Here is a 20194-nt window from a genome sequence, read left to right as displayed (position 1 = left end):
GAATTGTTTTTATAGAAAACTGTAGTTAATAAAGATTTCTAAGCAAAAAACAACGAAAAACTTGTCATTTATAAAGTTTTCTAAAGAAAACTGTCTTGATCTTAAAAATGTTTATAGTAAAACGATCGTTTATAATATTTACTATATACAACTGATCGTTTTGTAGTGATCTTATAACTAAACGATCTTTCCTAATCTTTTCTATAGACAACTGATCTTTCTTAAAGTTTTCTCTATCGTTCTTAAAGTTTTCTATAGAAAACTGATCTTCGCGATCTTTCTTAAAATTTTCTATAAATAACTGCTCGTTTTGACATTTTCAATCGATCTTCTTATAGTATTCTATAGAAAATTTAACGTTTTCTTAAGTTTACTATGGAGAAGTGATCGCTCTTATTTTTTTAAGAAAACTGAACTATTTTTAAATTTATTTAAATTTTCGATAAATAACTGATCGTTCTGAAAGTTTAAAATGAGTTTTATAGAAAACTGATCGTTAATAAAAATTTCTAGGAAAAACATTAAAAAAAAACTCATCATTAATAAAGTTTTCTAAAGATTTTTATAGTGAAATGATCGTTTCTAATATTTGCTATAGACAACTGATCGTTTTGTAGTGATCTTATAGTTAAACGATCTTTCCTAATATTTTCTAAAGACAACAGATCGTTCTTAAAGTTTTCTCTAGAAACCCGATCAGTCGAAGTTGCCTATACAAAACTGATCGTTAAAAACTGATTAGATAAAAGACAGACGTAAAACTGGAAAACAGAATATTTTTAAAATTACATATAGAAAACAGATCGTTTTAAATGTTTTTTTTTATAGAAAACTGATATTTTTTAAAATTTCCTCTAAATCGTTCTGATCTTCTTAAAGTATTCTATAGAAAACTGATAGTTCTTGATGTATTTAATAGAAAATTGATCGCATTTGAAGATTTTCTATAGATAACAGATCTTTGTTTAAAGTTTACTAAAGAAAAATGATAGCTCTTAAAATTTGTTTAAGAAAACTTATCATTCTTTAAATTTCCTATAGAAAACTGATATTTCTTAAAATTTTCTATTAACAACTGATCGCTCTTAAAGTTTTTAACTGATCTTTTGAAAGTTTTAAGTGATCTTTTGAAAATTTTCCTAGAGAAAACTAATTGTTTTGAGTTTAGCTTGAAGTTTTTATGGAAAAGTGATCGCGTTTTAAATTTCATATAGAAAACTGATCATTCTTAAAATTACGTATAAAAAAACTGATATTTCTTTAAATTTCCTATTCTTAAAGTTTTGACTGATCTTCTTAATGCATTCTATAGAAAACTAATCATTTTTAGTAATTCCTGTAGGAAACTAATAGGTTTACGTAAAAATAGTGGGTTTGATAATAAACTTATCGTAATTCATAAAGTTTTTATAGAAGAGTGATTGTTTGTAATCTATATATATAAAATTCTAACGTTACTGACTGACTGATTGACTGATTCATCATCGCACAGCCTAAACGGTTAAAGCTTAAGAGCTGAAATTTGGACAGGGGGTTGGTCTCCCACCAAATAGATCCACTAAGACGGGATTTTTGGAAATTCGTATGTTTAGGGGGTAAAAAAGGGTAAAAACGGGTAAAATCGGTAACCTCATATCTCCTAAACTAGAAAAGATACAAAAATAGTTTAAAGCTTATCGTCGTTCATTTAAAAAATAAGCGGACAGGTGTCTGGTACTTTTTTCAATTTCGGCCCCTTTAGGGAATAAACGGGTAAAAACTGTATTTTGGTACTTTTTTTGCTCCGAAAAAATAAAAATATAAATTTAGTACTTTTTGGTTATTCGGATGTTTAAGGGGTGAAAATTGTACCTATTTTTGGTACTTTTTTCATAAAACATTGATTTTGGTTTATTAACTTATACATATAAATACGTAATAACGGGCTCCCACTACGATGTTGCAACATTTTGGAATAGAATTTTTATTTCGTTAATGAAATTAAGCATGTAGAGCCCGGAGTAAATGAGAATCTATAAAAGGGGACTTTTTGGTACTTTTTCGTTCTTCAAAAGGTACTTTTTTAATTTCCTATAATATTGAATATTGAAACATGAAATTAAGTATGTAGAGGATGGATTAAGTAAGAACATATAAAAGGGGACTTTTTGATGTAGAGGATGGATTAAGTAAGAACATATAAAAGGGGACTTTTTGAAACCTTTTCGTTCTTCAAAAGGTACTTTTTGGATTTTTGTATAATATTGAACATAGAAACGTGAAATTAAGCATGTAGAGCCCGGATTAAGTGAGGACCTATAAAAGGGGACTTTTTGGTACTTTTCCGTTCTTTAAAAGGTACATTTTGAATTTTCTATAATATTGGACCTAGAAACATGAAATTAAGCGTTTAGAGCCTGGATTAAGTGAGAACCTATAAAGGGTACATTTTCGTTCTTCAAAAGGTACTTTTTGTGTTTTTTATAATATTGACCCTAGAAACATGAAATTAAGCATGTGGAGCCCGGAGTCAATTAGAATCTTTAAAAGCAATCAGGGACTTGAGTAAATGAAAATTTAAACCGGAATATTTTCTGGTACTTTTTGAATTTTCTTTAATATTAAACTTAGGAATATGAAATTAAATAAAATAGGTCCTTTGGTACTTTTTCGTACTTCACTGGTACTGGTACATTTAGAGCTTTCTAAAATATTGAATATATAAACATAAAATTAAACACGCAGTATCCCAATCGAACGAAAATTGAAAAAGCTTACTCTGGTACTTTTTTGTTCTTTTACTAATACTTTTCGAATTTTCTATAATATTGAACCTAAAAACATTAAATTGGACATGTAGCTTCCTGATTGTATAAAAATCTTTATGCGATTTTTTTGGTTTCTGGTTGAAAATTAAACATGCGTCAACCTCATTTAATGAAAATATATAAAAAGGCACTGTCTGGTACTTTTTCGTTCTTCAACTGTTTTTTCTAATTTTCTGTAATATTGAGACTAGAATCATAAAATCAAACTTAAAGAGTTCTCTAAAAGGGGAATTTTTGATATTGCAGATATATATACATTTACAATAATGATATTTGTTTTATTCCATTACGATGAGGGTAGCGAAGCACGCTGGGTATAGCTAGTGATTTATAAAGTTTTCTACAGAAGGAAACTGATCGTTTACAACAAGATTGGTCGTTATTAAAGGTTTCTATGAATAATAGAAAACTACCTTTTAAAAAGATTTCAATATAAAGCAGATATATTTTCTATACAAAACTGATCGCTTATAAAGTTTTCTATAGAAAATTGATCGCTTATAAAGTTTTCTATAGAAAACTGATCGCTTATAAAGTTTTCTATAGAAAACTGATCGCTTATAAAGTTTTCTATAGAAAACTGATCGCTTATAAAGTTTTCTATAGAAAACTGATCACTTAAAGTTTGTATAAAAAACTGATCGCTTATAATGTTTTGTATAAAAAACGGTAAACGATCCGATCTAGAAAACTATACAGTTTTCTAGAAAACTGATCGTTTATAAGATCTTCTGTGAAAATTGATCGTTTTTAAAGTTTTCTGTAGAAAACTGATCGTTTATAAAGTTTTCTGTTGAAAACTGATCGTAAATAACATTTTTTGTTGAAAACTGATCATAAATAAAATTTTTTGTTGAAAACTGATCATTAATAAAGTTTTCTGTAGAAAACTGATCGTTTATAAAGTTTTCTATAGAAAAACTATTGATCTTGCAGTTTTCTAGAAAAAAAAGATCTTTCATTAACTGTTCCAAAGAAAACTAAACTTTCTTTAAGTTTTCGCTAAAAAAAATTTATAATTATTAAAAAAACTGATCGATATCAAGATCATGTCATAAAAAAATATGATTCCTAGTAATATTTGCATATATCAACTTGACATTCTACATAACCTCTAAACTTTAAGCGTTACTAATAACTTATCTTAAAGAAGAAAAAAAAACTACGTAAATGCCAAAGCAAGTGTCGGCTTGAAAAAAAAACGTGTAGAATTTTAATTAATTTATATTTTTTTAAAATTTTCATAATATTCCCTTCCACACTTGAAAGAGTTAAAGATTCTGTTGATTTTAAACATTTCACATTTTAAAAGAGCAACAAAAAAAACACACAACGAACTGACGCATATTAACATACTGAACGACCTTCACAAGGTAGATATTTAGATGTACAAAAAGTATATATTTTTAAATTATAACAAGATTTTTATTTTTTTATTATTGATATGTTGTTGTAGTTGTTTTGTTTGTCTTTCGAAAATTTTTGACAAAACTGTTATAAAATGTAAACTGGTATTTTGAAAATGCGTAAAGATGTTTTAGAGATGTGGTTAACAAAACTAAAAGCAAAAGTGATGAAAAACCAGTTAACAGTAAAGATCAGTTTTAAGCCGCTTAAAATTTAAATTATTTAGGCGTTATTTAATTCAAATTATATAAGAGCGGCTGCAAATTAAAAAGCAATCAATGAACAAAAATATTTCAAGGTCTTAAATTCACTGCATTTTTTTAACTTGAAAAAAAAATTTCATAATTTGAAATATTTTAAAAGAATTCACTAATTTAGTTAAACAGTTATTTTTATATATTTTTTAAAATTACATTTAACATTAACAAGCCAACTTAAAGATGAATTTAAAGTTGTAGTTAATGTACACTAAGTATTTAATAACTTTATTTTTCAGATTATTTTTTTGCCTTAATTCAAAATTTCAATTAACTGCCCCCGTACTTTTATAACTTCACATCATTATCATGATATTTGAATTTTGTTTTTCTACAAAAACATTTAAAATGTTTTAGATTGAGCTGTTAAAATAAGTATCAAATTTGTTTTATTAAAAACAATACTTTTTAAATTAAGGTCGTAAGTTTTTTATACATATTATTGCATTATAAATTTTGCTAATATTTTTATTTTGTCATTGAAATGTTGTGTTTTTTTTAAATGATGAACAAATGTATAATTTAATATCTGCAACAAAAAAATAACGATGATGACTTCTATTATTTCTGTTAATATCTTAATTATTATGTTAAAAAAAGAAATCAGTTTTATGTTGAGGGTGAAGAATCAACAACATTAATTTTGATTTAAAGCAATTTTTTCTTTAAGTTTAAGAGTGATCTCAAACGATTACTATCAATTCTCTATAGTAATTTTACTAATGATCAGTAGTTTGATTTTGGAAATTACAGTAACTAGCCATTGTCTATAGAAAGTCAAGTTAACGATCAATTTTCTAGGAAAAAACTTTGTAAAGGATACATTTTCTATAGAAAACTTTATAAATGATCAGTTTTTTTACAGAAAACTTTATAAACGATCACTGATTACTGTATAAACGATCAGTTTTTTCTAAAGAAAACCTTATAAACGATAATTCTTCAATATAAATTTTTAAAAACAATCAGTTTTTAATAGAAAACTTTATAAACGATCAGTTTATTACAGAAAACTTTACAAACGATCAGTTTTTTTATAGCAAACTTTATAAACGATCAGTTTTTTATAGCAAACTTTATAAACGATTATTTTTTTATAAGAAACTTCAAAAAATTTACTAACGATTAGTTGTCATTACATTATAAACGACATTCTTTATATAGCAAACTTTTTAAACAATCAGTTTTTAATAGAAAAAATTATAAACGATTAGTTTTTTATAGAAAACTTTATAAACGATCAGTTTTTACAGCAAATTTTATAAATGATCAGTTTTTATGGCAACATTTATAAACGATAATTTTTTTATAAAAAAACCTTCTATTCTATTTCATAAACGACAATCTTTATATAGTAAACTTTTTAAACAATCAGTTATTTATAGAAAAACCAAACAGACGATCAGTTTTTTATAGAAAACTTTATAAACGATCAATTTTGTACAGAAAACTTTATAAACAAACACTTTTCTTTAAAAAACATGGCAAATGATCAGTTTTTTTTATAAAAACATTTATCAAATATCGCTTTTCTATAGAGATTAATATTAGCGATCAGTTTTATATAGAAAACTATATCAACGATCAGTTTTTTATTAAATAGATCAGAATTTTTATTAAATAGATTTTTTAACAATCAGTTTTCTATGGAAAATTTCATTAACGTCCGAATTTATATAGAAAACTTTATAAACAATCATTTATTTATAGAAAATCTTATAACCGATCAGTTTTCTATAAAAACTTTGTAAACGATCAGTTTTTATATAGAAAACTATATCAAAGATCAGTTCTCCATAGAATTTCAAATTAAAAATTTCAAATTAAAAATTTTATAAACGATCAGATATTTATAGAAAACTTTATTAACGATCAGTTTTTTATAAAAAATTTGTAAACGATCAGTTTATATATAGAAAACTTTTAAAATTGGTTTATAGATTTTCTATAGATAACTTTAAAATCGATCAGTTTTTTTAATAAAAACTTTATAAACGATCAGTTATTTATAGAAAACCTTATAGAGGATCAGTTTCCTAAAAAAAAGCTTTTTATTGCGATCATTTTACCATAAACTCTATTCAAGATTAGTTGCTTAGGGAACACTATACAAATGATACATTTTCTATAAAGAAAAACTTTATAGATGATCAGCTTTCCGTACAAAATATTATTAACGATCAGTTTTCTATTGAAAAATCTTGTTACGATAATTTTTATATAGAACAAAATATTAATAATCCGCTTTCTATAGAAAACTTAAGACAGTTTTTTTTTAATGTTTTTCTCTTTAATTAAAGAACTTTATCTATTATCAGTTTTATAACAACATAATTAACGATCATTTTATTTATAAAATCTTATCATCGATAAATTTTCTTTAAAAGAATTTATCATCGATCAATTTTCTTTAGAAGAACTTATCATCGATTAATTTTATTACGAAAAACTTAACGTCGATCAATTTTCTGTAGAAAATCCTATCATCAATCAATTTTCTAAATTTTACACTGATCTGTTTTCTATAGAAAATATTATCACTGATCAATTTTCTTTAGAAAAACTTATAATCGATTAATTTTCTTTACAAAATCTTATGATCGATCAATTTACTATAGAAAACTTATCATTGATCTTTAAAAGAACTTATTGTTGATAAATTTTCTTTAGAACAACTTGGCGTCGATAAATTGTCTCTAGAAAATTTTATCAATGATCAATTTTCTTAAGAAAAACTTATCAGTGATCAATTTTCTTTAGAATAACTATTCATCGATCTTTTTTCTAAACTAAATCTTTTCACTGATCTATTTTGTATAAAAAAATCTTTTCAATGATCTATTTTCTTTAGACAAACTTATCATCAATCAATTTTCTCTAGAAGAAAATCTTTTCATTGATCTATTTTCTTTAGAGAATCTTAACATCGGCCAGACTTCTTTAAAAGAACTTATCTTTGATCGATTTTCTGTAGAAGAACGTATCCATCTATTTTCTAAACAAAATCTGATCTATTTTCTATAGAAAATCTTTTTACTGATATATTTTCTTTAGACGAACTTATCACCAATAAATTTTTTCTAGAAGAAAATCTTTTCACTGATCTATTTTCTCTAGAGAATTTTAAAATTAATAAGACTTCTTTATAAGAACTTATTATCGATCGATTTTCTTTAGAAGAACTTATAATCGATCAATTTTCTCTAGAAAATCTATTCATTGATCAATTTTCTTTAGACGAACTAATCATCGATCAAATTTCTTTAAAAGGACTTATCATCAATGAAATTTTTGTAGAAGAACTTATTATCGATCAATTTTCTCTGAAAAATATTTTCATTGATCAATTTTCTTTAGACAAACTTATCATCGATCAATTTTCATAAGAAGAACTTGTCATCTATCAAAATTCTTAAAAAGGACTTATCATCAATGAATTTTCTCTAGATCTTATTATCGATCAATTTTCTCTGGAAACCCTTGACATCGATCAGATTTCTTTAAAAGAACTTTTCATTGATCAATTTTCATTAGAAGAACTTATTATCTAGCAATTTTCTCTAGAAAATCTTGTCATCGATTAGATTTCTTCAGAAAAACTTTTAGAAGAACTTATCCTCGATTGAATTTCTTTAAAAGAATTTATAATTGATAAATTTTCTTTACAAAAACTTTTTATAGATTAATTTTCTACAGAAATCATTTCACTGATCATATTTCTATAAAAAATCTTATCGTTGATCAATTTTCTTGAGAGAATGTTATCATCGATCAATTTTCTTTAGAAAAACTTATCATTGATCAATTTTCTTTGGAAAACATTATTATTAAACAATTTTCTTTAGAAACACTTATCATTCCTAAGTATTCATTAGAAAATTCAATAAAAAAAATATGTATAGCTAACGATAACTGCCTTTAAGTCAAAGTTATCGATAACTATAAAAAGTTGTTGTTGTCTATAAAAAGCGGGAAAATTAAATAAAATAAAATGCAAATGATTTCATAAAAAAACCTAATGTAATCCTAAGGAATCATTAGAAATTACGTGACTTTAATACAAAGAAAATCATAATGCAGTCATGTTTCAGTGTCACGTATCTATAGAACAGCTGGTGTTTATTACAGAAAACACAAATGTTACAAAAAAACTCTAGTTTTTATTTTTGTTACATAAAAAACAAAATCTGTGTCAAACTAAAATTTAATTGTGCACTTTTTTTATCATCAACTTTGTCGCTACTTTTTCTTCTCTCTTTAACTTTGTTGCCGCATTATTTGTTAGTTATGATTTTTATGTTGTTTTTATTTTTAACATAATTTGCTACATTTTTGCCACCTTAATTATTTCTTGTATTTGAAGAAAAAAAAATCGCATAATTTCAAATGAAAAAATTTAGTTTTTGCTGCAAATTTGTCGTCAACATTCCTTAAAACTTCATTTGTGTACAAAAACTAATTTCTAGTTCATAAAACTACAATATTTGCTGTTAGTTACAGAAATTGTTGTTGTTGTTGTTGTGATATATATTTTTTTTTAATTAAAATGCATTTTATTGTTGTTTAGTAAACTTTTGTTTTAAAAACTAAAAACTATTTTGAATGAAGAAAAAAACGGATTCGGCAACAGAAACTCTAAACAACAAAAGACTTACAAATAATAAAAAGTAATGAAAAATAAAAGAAAAACAAAACAAAATCAAATGTTTGTTTGATTTTCTTCTTTTTTCAGTTTCAGTTTCTATTTTTGTTTATTTTCCACTTACCGGAAGCATTTTGGTGCTTTTTCTACTGCAGTAGATAATTTATGGGTAAAACGTCGAGCGACGACCACAGTTGTAATGTTGTGTTGACGGCTACAAAAAAAACCGCGTAAATGTTGTAGTTGTTATTTTTATTCAATGCAATTTAATTTGAAACTATTTTTTTAAGTTATTTTGGTCTAGTTGCTGTTGATATTGATTGTTATTTTTAATATCAATCTATTTTTTTATTTTTTTTGGTTTCTTTTATTAATTTTGCTTGATTAAAACTGTAAAAATATTACAAAATATATTTATTATTATTTTTTGTACAAAAGTTGAAAAAAACGCAAAATCAATAACTAAATATATATAAATAATTTTTAACAATATATTGAACATCATCATGAGTTTGTTGTTGTTTTTTGTTAATTGTGGTAATTTTTGTTTGAAAAAAATAACCGATTGTTTTAAACCCAAAGAGAGTGATTGATATTTTGATGTTTGTTGAGTTGGTTTTTATCTGATATGTAATAGTTTTTAACAAAAAATAAATATTTAAAATAATTGTTGTTAAATAAATCATTGTTTAATTTGAAAGTGGAAAATCGAACATGTAAGGCCGTAGGCGTTGAAAAACAGTTTGTTGTGGGATTTGGAAGAAAATAAAACGAAAGTAAATTTTTCCAAAAATATTACAAAATTAAAATTTTTTTTTTTAAATTTTCTTTGAAAAGAAAACCCGTTCAAAAGTTTTATAAAATATAGATTTTTTTTAATTTTTTTTTTATAAAAAATTAAATTTTTTCAAAAATTTTCTATAAAAAGATAATTTTTGTGAAGACTTTCTATACAAAAAGAATTTTCTCTTAAACATTTTTTAAAAAGATTTTTTTTTTCAAAATTTCCTCAAAATTTTTTTGTAGAAAATTTTATTAATGAACAAATTTTCTATAGAAAATCTTATCAAAGAACTAATTTTCAATAGAAAATCTTATCAAAGAACAAATTTTCAATAGAAAATCTTGTTATTGATAAATTTTTCATAGAAAATTTTATCAACAAAAAAATTTTCTAAAAAAAACTTTTGGTCGATAAAATTTCTATAGAAGATCGATAAATTTTCTATAGAAAACTTTAACAATGATCTATTTCATATAGAAAATTTTAATAATGATAAATTTTCTATAGAAAACTTTCGCAACGATCAATTTTCTATAGAAAATCTTATCAGCTATCAATTTTCTATAGAAAATCTTATCAACGAACAATTTTCTATAGAAAATCTTATCTACGAACAATTTTCAGTAGAAAATCTTATCATCAATCAATTTTCTATAGAAAATCTTATTAACGAACAAATTTTCTTTATAACATCTTATCATCGATCAATTTTCTATAGAAAATCTTATCAGCTATCAATTTTCTTTGGAAGAACTTATAATCGAATTTTCTATAGAAAATCCTAACAAAAAATAAATTTTCTGTAGATCAACGAACAATTTTCTATAGAAAATCTTTTCAACGAACAATTTTATATAGAAAATCTTATCAACGAACAATTTTGTATAGAAAATCTTATCAACGAACAATTTCGTATAGAAAATCTTATCAACGAACAATTTTGTATAGAAAATCTTATCAACGAACAATTTCGTATAGAAAATCTTATCAACGAACAATTTTCTATAGAAAATCTTATCAACGAACAATTTTCTATAGAAAATCCTATCAACGAACAATTTTCTATAGAAAATCCTATCAACGAACAATTTTCTATACAAAATCCTATCAACGAACAATTTTCTATAGAAAATCCTATCAACGAACAATTTTCTATAGAAAATCTTATCAACGAACAATTTTCTATAGAAAATCTTATCATCAATCAAATTTTCTATAGAAAATCTTATCATCAATCAAATTTTCTACAGAAAATCTTATTAACAAACAATTTTCTATAGAAAATCTAATCAACGAACGATTTACTATAGAAAATCTAATCAACGAACGATTTACTATAGAAAATCTTATCAACGAACAATTTTCTACAGAAAATCTTATTAACAAACAATTTTCTATAGAAAATCTTATTAACAAACAATTTTCTATAGAAAATCTAATCAACGAACAATTTTCTATAGAAAATCTTATCTACGAACAATTTTTTATAGAAAATCTTATCAAGATATCTTTTTTCTATAGAAAATCTTGGTAAACGATTATTTTCTATAGAAAACTTTATCAATAAACAAATTTTCTATCGAAAATATAATCATCGAACAAATGTTCTATAAAAAATCGTATTAAACAAGCAATTTTCTATAGAAAAACTTTTTTCAATTTAAAAAAAAAATCGTTTCCTTCAAAGGTAATATTATTATCGTGAATTTGCCGTAAGTAATTCAATCACAATAGTTGATTTTGTTTGCAACAGCTGTTTATAAAATTTGTTCTTGTCGTAAAAGTTAGATCAGGTTGATAGGAGGATGTAACGACTTGTAACTTCTATCGCCAATAGAAGTGAAATTTTCTTTACCTTCGAAGGGAATATTACTATCATGAACTTGCCGTAAATAATTCATTCACAATAGTTGATTTTGTTGACAACAGTTGTTTATTGTTTAGAAAATTTGTAAAAGTTAGGTTGGTAGGGTTGATGGGAAGATGTAAAGATTTTTTGCAATTTTAAGAAAAAATCAATCATTTCTATCACCACTAAGAGTGAAATTGAGGTTTACTACGAATATGCACTTGGGCCCCTATCGGGACTTTTGTGATCTCCTTTTCTATCGTAAGAGTTAGTGAACGAAAAAAGTGAAGAAGGAGAATATTTCATTTAAAATTTTGATTGGCTTTGGGATAGGAAATGAGTATTAAACTGAAAGGTTTTTGAAAATAAAACTAGTTTCACCACTGCTACTTTTGGGACATGATCGGGTAACAGTGTTCTGTTAGAGATTTGCAATTAACCTAAAAATCCTGTTTTTGATTTGTATATAAAAATCAAAATTAAAATAGTTTGGAATAACTGAAGACATTTAAAGTTTCTATTAAATAGGTTGTGAAGAAAAGAAGCTCGAGATTAAGCGAGAACTTCCGATGAGCAATTGGTCTATTGTATGGAAACTAAATTACTTTACTATTCTTAAAGTTATAAAGGGTCTATTTATGATTTATTAAACATCATTTCCATATAAAATTCTTACTATAAACCATTAATAACTTAACCATTTGTTTCTTAATATGGGAGTGAAGTTTTGGCAAATTTAGGTGGACAAGTTTCTTTCTTTGAGTGCTTTAGTTCATCTACTTGGATTGGATATTCGCAGGGTAGTTCTGAACACGTTCGTTGTCGAAGTGTTAACAAATGTGGTAAGCTCACTATTGACAACGGATATGTTATCAATTTTGAGCTTAAAACGTTTATTAACATTTATTTAACGGATGTGAATAAAATTTAGATTTCGACAAGGAATTGTAGCATATTGCTGTCGTACGTATGTATATACTTTGACAATGGATGTTATTGAAAAATTGTAAACACTTTGGTGTCAATTTGATACCAGGCATATATTTATTTTCTTTTTCTCAGTTTCGAATGAAATAATTACAGAATCTAAGGCAATTCCGATTAATATTTTTCTTCAGCTAACAAATTGTCACTATAATTATAAAATCCATTCCATCTAGAAATAATCACAATAAAGTTACAACTTTAGTGAAATTAAAAATCATGATATTGCAAATCTAAAATCAAATTTATTTAAAATATTTCTTTTAGCAATTTTATTACTACATCTTGCCATTTTTGTTACTTTCAAAAAAATTTTGTTTTTTTTTTTTGTCGATTGTATAACAGCCAAAGTTAGAGTTGCATTTAAGCAACTAGTTTCACCATCAACAAAATAAAAATCACTCTTTTTGAATATTTTTTTTTTCTTTTCGAAAAAAAGTAATTGTAACAAAAATTGTTTGTTTTATGTTAAATATAACAGTTATTATTTATAATTAAAGATTTTTGGCAAGACAACAAAAAATTGCATTATTAAAAAAAGGTTAAAAAATGATTAATGTTTGATTTTTGTTTTCAACTTTTGTACAAAAAAAGTAAAATTTTTTTAAATTAAAAAAATATATATTTTTATTTAAAATAAATGCGTTTACGCAATTTTTTTCCAAGAGTTTATCTGTAATTTGTTTTACACTAGTTTTTTCGACCAGTTATCATAGCAAACTATTTTAAAATAAAATGAAATTGTTTTTCTTTTTATTTTCTCGCTTGGCAGCCAGAAAATCAGCTTTAAAAAACCACTTTTGCTTTTTTTCTTAGCTTTTAGTTTTCAAATGAAAATAACAGTGTTTTTTTTTGTAATCATCATTAACCTAAGTTGCTGCTGTGTTTATTTTTTGTTTTTAAAGCGCATGCGAGCAGCCAGCCGCTTATAACAGTTTAATAGTGCAAAACAAATTGGGCGTTTTTTTATTACAATATTTATAGTTTTGTTTTATTTTTAACACGCAGTTTATTTTTTATTTAAAACTTTTTTTTTTAAAACACTTTTTTTTCCAAAAAAATCAAAATTTTTTGCTTTTAAAAATTGTTTCTGTTTAAGTTGTTTAGCCTTTTTTGTAATTTTTTTTATAATTAATTACCAAATTTTTTTAACTATTTTTATTTAAATTCTTTTGTTAAGCAGTTTAATTTTTTACGCGTTTTATTTATTCAAAAAAAAATCACTCGTTTTCAATTTAACCGTTTTTTTTTCGGTTACTTATTGTTTTTGGTTTTTTAACCGCTTAACCAACAATACCGTTCAAGAGCCGCCGTTGCACTGATTTCATATGTTACCAACTCAAAGACTTGAAGCCACTTGGCTAAAAACAGAGTTGAATTCAAAATGAGTTGAGTACCAACCAGTCAGTGTGTTTAGTTTGGTTTGGTTGTTGCTGGCGGTGGTGGTGTTGGTGGTAATGGTATTGGTGATGGTCTGTTGTCTATGCGCAGCCGCTATAAACCCTCCACAGGTGGTTTGTATCGACAAGTGTTTGTATGTTTTTGTATTGTACTGTATGTGTGTTACCAGTTCCACTAGTTTTTCAACTGTTAACCGACTCTACACACACGCACTCACTGCCAAAGAAACCAACAAGAAAAGAGAGTAAAAAATCCAACAAAACCTTAACTCTTCTGTTAGATGGCGGGGGGATAGTTGCCAGATTTGTTGTAATTATATTCCAAACTTTTTTTAAACTGTTTTTATTATAGTGTAAGGTCGTGATATTTTTCAATGGATCCACCTTTTTAAAGAAAAGCGAAAGGGAGTTCACTTACGACAAATTGATAGGTTAGGTTGATATATGGCCTCCGATAGATCGGTTATTAGTGTTCTAGTCTGTTAGATCGGAGGTGGTTCGATTGCCAACTGAAGCCCTGGTTCTGAAGCGCACAACAGGCCCGATAGAGGCCTTTATGTATTTCTTTAGATTTCATGTACAACCTCCTTTCTAATTAAGTTGAGAAGAGGTCGTTGTACTCTATTGTACTCTAGTATTTATGAAAAAACCTTATATAGTTATTCGGTTTTAGTTGTTACGAATGTTTGATAATGGTAAAGAAAGTATTACAGCATTTCACTATGCTCTCCACATAGTCTGTATTCCTTTAAATCCGTTGATCCAAGTCTATATAGTTGTCGCCGAAAATCTGCGTGTTCACTAAGAATACGTATCATCACAATAATACCAGGCTCTCCTTAGGTTGACCGCACAGAATTTAAGTGGTTCTTTCACCATTCCACTAGTGCAGTGCAACGTATGGAACGCTCATGCACATGTTAATAATTCGGGCCCCTCTGCGTCGAACTGTTTTGCATTCGTTAGGATAACTTTATAGGAAATACATTCGCTATTTTCTTGAGTAGCCTGATACTCATATGATGCAGAGCTTACCACAGGAAGAATGCTCTGGGAAGGCTCTGTCACAACTCAAAACTTTATATTTAGCTTTAACAGCTGATATCACCCGAATTACCATTTGGTTGTCAACCAATATAAAATCCAATCCATATAACACCTTCCCTTAAATGTTTTTCGCCTTGAAGATGTTCCAATTTCCGTCCAATATGTCCAATTGATGACGTGCTCACCTTAAGATAAGAACCATTCGACTGAGTCATCTCGTATGCACATGTATTTCGATCACATTATTCCTAAAGTTTTGATTGACTTAGAGCTCATGGCTCAGTCTAAAGCCAAGCAATATGCAAGCTGATTCCTTTGTAATGTTGCAATTTCTGTCCAAAAGAAGCAATGTTTCAACTGATCTAATTTTGTTTTTTTATAAAACCTGGACTAGACCACTTTTCGAACATAAGGTTTTCCTAAACAGGGCCCAACATCGACGATCTATATTGGTTGTATTCTTTATGTGATATTAACATTTTAGTATTTGATCTAGGATTAAGACTAGGAATATAATACTAACGATCACTTATATTGTCCTGTCCAGGAATCACGGTTTAATCGATTTGACATTCAGCGCTCTTGGGTAGCCCCAGTAGAAGATCATAATTAGGGCACTCTCGACCCTTCTGTATATTGATGTTTGTGTCAGTATAATATTTTTTCAATTAATCTCGCAAAATATATTGAGAGTGAAGCCAGAAGCAATCAATCAAGGATTACTTCTAACAATTATCAATCACTGATATCGTCCTGTCCAAGAACAGTGGTTCCGTTTATTCGCTAAGCTGATCTGATCAGCAAATATTTACACCTCTCACGTTTTGAAGTTTATTGATTTGAAACCAAAACAATCCGATCTTTCGCTACTGATCACTGATATCGCCCTGTCAAAGAACTGCTGTTAGTATATGCAGATATATTCACTGAGATGATCCGATCAGTAAGTGTTTACACCTCTCACGTTTTGAAGCTAAAACCAAAACATTCCGATCATTCTGTTCAGGAATTTTCTTCTAGAAGTCAAAGTTCAAATTCGAACTTTAAACGCTACTGATCACTTATATCTCCTCTCACGTTTTAAAGCTTTTTGAATTGAAACCAAAACATTCCGATCGTTCTGTTGAGGAAATTTCTTCTAGAAGTCAAAGTTCAAATTCGAACTCTAAACGCTACTGATCACTATTATCGCCCTCTTCAAGAACCGCTGCACAGTGGTATAGGAAAAAAAAAAGAGGGAAATAATTCGGTAACTTCTAAACGGTTAATCCGATTTTAATGAAATTTGGTATGCACAAAAAGGAGGTGTTGTCGAGTTTAGGTTTTGAATTTGGACCTTATAGGCCAACCAGGGGCCCGGCGGGGGGTCCTCAAATTAGGACACCTCGGCTATGTTAAATTTTTAAAACGATCTTATTTCTTCATTTGAGTTCCGATTTAAAAAAAATTTCGTATATAGAATCTTCTCATCGAGCACTATAAAAAATGTAAATTATCTCTTATAGTTTAGGAGATATTCGCATTTGAAAATTAAAATTTTAAAATTTTTACCGTCCTTACTTTAGTTTTTTGATAATAGCGGGTCCAAATATTCCCGATTTTCGCCATTTTTTTTTATTCGCTTAACAACAAGTCTATATATCAAGCAGTGAAAGAATTATGTAAAAATCATGACTGAGTCCAAAGTTATAGGCATTTTAATTTAAAAATTAAAAAAAGGCGATTTTTTGCCATTTTTTTGGGAAAAAAGTATCTTTTTCTTTTTAAGTTATCTAAAAAGTTTCTAAGAAGATGTATATAGAATTTATACTTTTTGAAAAGCTGACTTTACATAAAATACGATAAATGAAACAAAACCTAAAAATTTTTGATACCGAGGGGACCAGATCCATCCAAAAAAACCCTATTTTTTATATAAAATTCAATTTTGAGCAAAAATTCTCAAATCGCATAGTCGATATCAAATTATAGTGACCTGTTTTATATGACCCAATATGTTCTTAATCATTTTGTAACGGGTTTCGATAACCCCGCCCCTGGTATGGATATAATAGGCAAAAAACCAAAAAATCCCATTTTTGGGATTTTTTAAAACTTTTTTGGGAATTCCGGGATTTCTAATAAGAAAATTCGAAATTTTTATTTAATTTTGGATTTTGAGTAAAAAAATCTACCTAACTGTAAAATTTCATCAAAAAATATTCATAAATAAAATTTTTATTGCAATTTGAAAAATTTGTATCTTCGCAAAAACTGAATAAAAAACATTTTTTAATTTTTTTTTAACAAGTATTCCGCGAATTTTTTAATTTTCAAAAATTATATACAGTTTTGAAAAATAGACAAAATTACCTTTCCATTGATATATAACATGCCTACCTAATGTTTTTTAAGTGACAAATTAATTAGGGAAAACTCAACATCTTTTAGAGAATTTACCTAGTACTATTATTTTCATCCATACATTTGTTAGGCATGTTTTACTACATAAATTTTTATGAATTTTTACAGCCACTTTTTACGATTAATCTTTTATTCTTTATCCCTAAAAAAATTAACAAGTATTTATTTTATGTAAAAATAGTCTTTATTTATTTTTTTTATAAATTAATATAATTTTGTAAAATAATCGGTATCACAGTAGTCCATATCTAAAAGATAAAGTAAATCTTTAAATTCATGAATATTTTCAAATGCTAACATTTTGTAGCAACTCCAACGTTTCCTTATAGTAGATAAAACAGGATCAGAAGATAGAATCAGATTATTAAAAATATCTTCATTTTGAGACTGCCTAGAACACTTCCTTGAGCTAAACTGATGAATATGCTTAAAGTCTCTATTCCTCGATTCTTGGGGTTCTTCTGTAAGCTCTCCTAAAGGCAGAATATTATGTTCTATGATGACCTTTCCATGACATAATATCTTGTGAACTGTAGGTGTCATTTCTTTCCAGGGATATAATTCCAAAAGTAATTTAGAAACTTTTGTAGAATACTCTCCAATTTTTGTTGCGTTCACTTTATGCTTGCTATTTATCGCCATTAGAATAATATTGACCTTTTGCAGTAAATCCATACTAATTCCGGTTATTTCGGAAGTAGTTTCAAAATGTTTAAAAAAACGTCTAGCGGTATTACCATCGTTTGTGCTTCCATATCCTGTGAGTGGTTTATCAATATTTAATCCCATCCGCTTTTTAAATTCCTCTTAAATTCTTCGTTTCTCACTGGCTCTCATTTCCATTAACTCCTTATTGTTATTTGCACTTTTGTTTGCATTTTCCGGTATGCTTCTGTACTTTAAATCATATGCTAAATGTAGAAAATGTTCCAGAAATCGTATGCGAGCATGTAAGGGGGATATTCCAAATTGTAATGTTTCCTCATTTATTGATCTTTGCTTGGAAATATTCGAAAATTCTGATTTTTTATCACCACATATGTAGCAGTACCAAGTAGATGATGTTCCTGTAATGGCATTTCCAACTTTCCCATCAATCATTGTAAGTTTTAAATCATAGGACATGTTAAACGAATAATTTTCTATTTCGATTGTTATAGGTTCCAAGTTTTTAATTTCTGCTTCAATACGATTTATCAAATCTTGCGTTGTTGTTTTGGATTCCTTTATATACTCAAAGCTTATTGGCCTACAAAAAGCTTTGGATCCTGGAGTCGAATTCTTCCAAATATCATCGAAACTGGTTGATGGAGAATCGCTGTCAGCATACTTTCGAATTCTTAATGGAACTAGCGATGCCATAAATACACTTTTATACTCGGAAGATGATTCACTTGTGTTGATTTGTTTATATTCCGAGAGTGCTGATAATTCATCACATCCCCACTTACAAATCAGTTGAAGATCACAAGAATTTATTTTTTTTAGTTGGTCTGAAGAAAAGTCAGAAGCAATCCTTAAAGCAGTATTTTCGAGTAGAGCGCCGAGTCCAATAACAGCCTTCCGATCAGTTATTTCAATAGGAGGTGGTATAATGCTTTTCTTCTTTTCATTTATTTTGTCATATGATGGTAAAACATCCACTCCTTTTTCAGATAGCGCCTTTCTTAACGTTATGTAGTTATCACGACTTAATCCCAGCTGCAACATAAGCGCAATAGCTTCTTCCTCAGTGAACGTTGTATCAGATGATGGTGTGGGTATACTCTTTACAATTCTTTTCAGTCGTCTTGGTGATGCGGTTGGAAGAATATTTGCAATTTTTATGGCATCCAAAGGCTGTTTTTCTTTTCTTAACATTGCTTTAAAAGTGTCCGAAACTTCTTCGTTAGATAAGGTTTCTAGTAAAGTTGATAACCTTTTCCTCTTAGATTTTGAGCTCAAATCCTCATACTGCTTACAGGGAGCACCAACAGTTGATACGCAAATAGCAACTTCTACACATTCATCCAGCCAATCAGAAAATTTCGATCGAAATTTAGCAATGGAATACCGAACACTCTTCAGTTTTATATCAACTGATTTTATAAAATTTTCAATTTTACATATATCAGTTTTATCCACTTTATTTTTATGTACAGTTTCAATATATTTCAATAAGAAGTTCACTTTATCTTGAAAAGGAGCTGAAGAGTGTTCAAATAAAATGGAGCACAAATCATTTTTTTTTAGTACGCCATGGTTAGAAAATTACAAATAATTACAAACAGATATAAACCTGTCTTATATATTAATTACAGGTACTTAAATTAAATTATTTTTTAAAGGGTTATGATATTCTACCTAATATGTCTAACGTATCCTTATGTAATGCATTTTTCCTCAATAGGTCACTTTAATAAGCTACCTATTAAAGTGACCTATAGGGGTAAAAATCATTACAGTTTAAAAAATAATACCTGAAAATTTTTTAATATATGTAACAAATTTAAGAGTTAACGTTATGGATGAAAATAATAGTGCTAGGTAAATTTTCTAAAAGATGTTGAGTTTTCCCTAATTATTTTGTCACTTAAAAACATTAGGTAGGCATGTTATATATCAATGGAAAGGT

General features: G+C 27.1%; 1 protein-coding gene across 1 annotated transcript in view; it reads right to left on the bottom strand.

The window, feature by feature from the left end:
• Window positions 1-14103, bottom strand: part of LOC111679975 — a 112694-nt gene extending 98591 nt beyond the window's left edge. The window contains 2 exon segments of the mRNA XM_046947052.1: window positions 9238-9503; window positions 13870-14103. Of these exon segments, the coding sequence (XP_046803008.1) occupies window positions 9238-9246 (9 nt within the window). The 5' untranslated portion in view covers window positions 9247-9503; window positions 13870-14103.
• Window positions 14104-20194: the final 6091 nt, after the last annotated feature.

The sequence above is a fragment of the Lucilia cuprina genome, chromosome 3, assembly GCF_022045245.1.
Source record: "Lucilia cuprina isolate Lc7/37 chromosome 3, ASM2204524v1, whole genome shotgun sequence".
NCBI classification, from domain to species: Eukaryota; Metazoa; Arthropoda; class Insecta; order Diptera; family Calliphoridae; genus Lucilia; species Lucilia cuprina.
The sequence above is the reverse complement of the archived record's forward strand: the minus strand, read 5'-3'. Positions and strand labels throughout refer to the sequence as shown.